The 1,567-nt window shown below is 46.2% G+C and overlaps 1 protein-coding gene across 1 annotated transcript in view; it reads left to right on the forward strand.

Moving 5' to 3' along the window:
* Positions 1 to 703, forward strand: part of LOC311247994 (microtubule-actin cross-linking factor 1-like) — a gene marked incomplete at both ends in the record, with an annotated part of 71,488 nt that extends 70,785 nt beyond the window's left edge. Inside the window, one exon of the mRNA XM_084338962.1 lies at positions 499 to 703. Coding sequence (XP_084195088.1) covers positions 499 to 703 — 205 coding nt within the window. The remainder of the gene's footprint in view (positions 1 to 498) is intronic.
* Between the last annotated feature and the right edge of the window lie 864 nt (positions 704 to 1,567).

The following is a 1,567-nucleotide window of genomic DNA, read 5'->3' on the forward strand; positions in this document are numbered from 1 at the left end:
ACCCAGCTAGACAGATACAGATAGTAACGCATGTTCAACACCCAGCTAGACAGATACAGATAGTAACACATGTTCAACACCCAGCTAGACAGATACAGATAGTAACGCATGTTCAACACCCAGCTAGACAGATACAGATAGTAACACATGTTCAACACTCAGCTAGACAGATACAGATAGTAACACATGTTCAACACTCAGCTAGACAGATACAGATAGTAACACATGTTCAACACCCAGCTAGACAGATACAGATAGTAACACATGTTCAACACCCAGCTAGACAGATACAGATAGTAACACATGTTCAACACCCAGCTAGACAGATACAGGTAGGATGCATGTGCAACACCCTGCTGAACACACACACACACACACACACACACACACACACACACACACACACACACACACACACACACACACACACACACACACACACACACACACACACAATGACCACCCCTCCCCCCCTTCGCTCTCTTCTGCCCCCTCCAGGCCAGACCTGATTGACATGGAGGTGGTGTCGCGGCAGAGTAACCGCGACAACCTGGAACAGGCCTTCGAGATCGCCGAGTCGCTAGGAGTCACCAGACTACTGGACGCCGAGGGTAAGACGGGCCGCCGCTTCACCGACTCGAGTTACCGGTCGGTGATTGACGAGTCGCTAGGCTCGGGGCCAAAACTGCTGCGAGAGAGTTAGTGTAAGACTGATTGCTTTACCGATGCTCTTGGTCGGGGCTGGTTGGGGAAGACCGATCGGTTGGCCGGCCCATCACATCACTTCACTTGGCCCACTGCTGCCTGATGTTGCTAGAAGTTACAGTGGCACCACGTTTGCAAATTTCACAACTTTATGTCCACTGTTATCCTGAGCGACGTGGACAATATCACCACCATCATCACAAGTCCTAGGAGGTGCACAATGCCACGCGCCCCGTCGGAACAGTTTAGGCAGTGAGTTGTCTTACAGGTCAATAGGGTCGACATGTTGTATTATCAGAGTCATTGCAAGTAGCGAGCCAAGAAATAAACATTAACGAGACGTTGCTAAGAACAGAGAAAAGGGATGAAGAAGGGCTGGTTTTTCAGTAGCACTATCAGTATTTGTAGCAGTAGCACTATCAGTATTTGTAGCAGTAGTAGTAGCAGCAGCAGCAGTATTAGTAGTAGTAGTAGTAGTAGTAGTAGTAGTAGTAGTAGTAGTAGTAGTAGTAGTAGCTGTAGTAATAGTACTAGTAGTTGCAGCAGTAATAGTAGTAGTAGTAGTAGTAGTAGTAGTAGTAGTAGTAGTAGTAGTAGTAGTATAATTAGTAGTAGCTGTAGTAATAGTACTAGTAGTTGCAGTAGTAGTAGTAGTAGTAGTAGTAGTAGTAGTAGTAGTAGTATAATTAGTAGTAGCTGTAGTAATAGTACTAGTAGTTGCAGTAGTAGTAGTAGTAGTAGTAGTAGTAGTAGTAGTAGTAGTACAGGGCTGTACAGTGCGACGAGCTCGTCGCAAATTGCCCCTTTAATTGGCCGTTGCGATTGGTAAATAATATTTGGGGGCGGGCTTGCGAGTAGGGAT

Source organism: Notolepis coatsorum, assembly GCF_963971535.1.
Source record: "Notolepis coatsorum genome assembly, contig: SCAFFOLD_832, whole genome shotgun sequence".
In the NCBI taxonomy this organism is placed as follows: Eukaryota; Metazoa; Chordata; class Actinopteri; order Aulopiformes; family Paralepididae; genus Notolepis; species Notolepis coatsorum.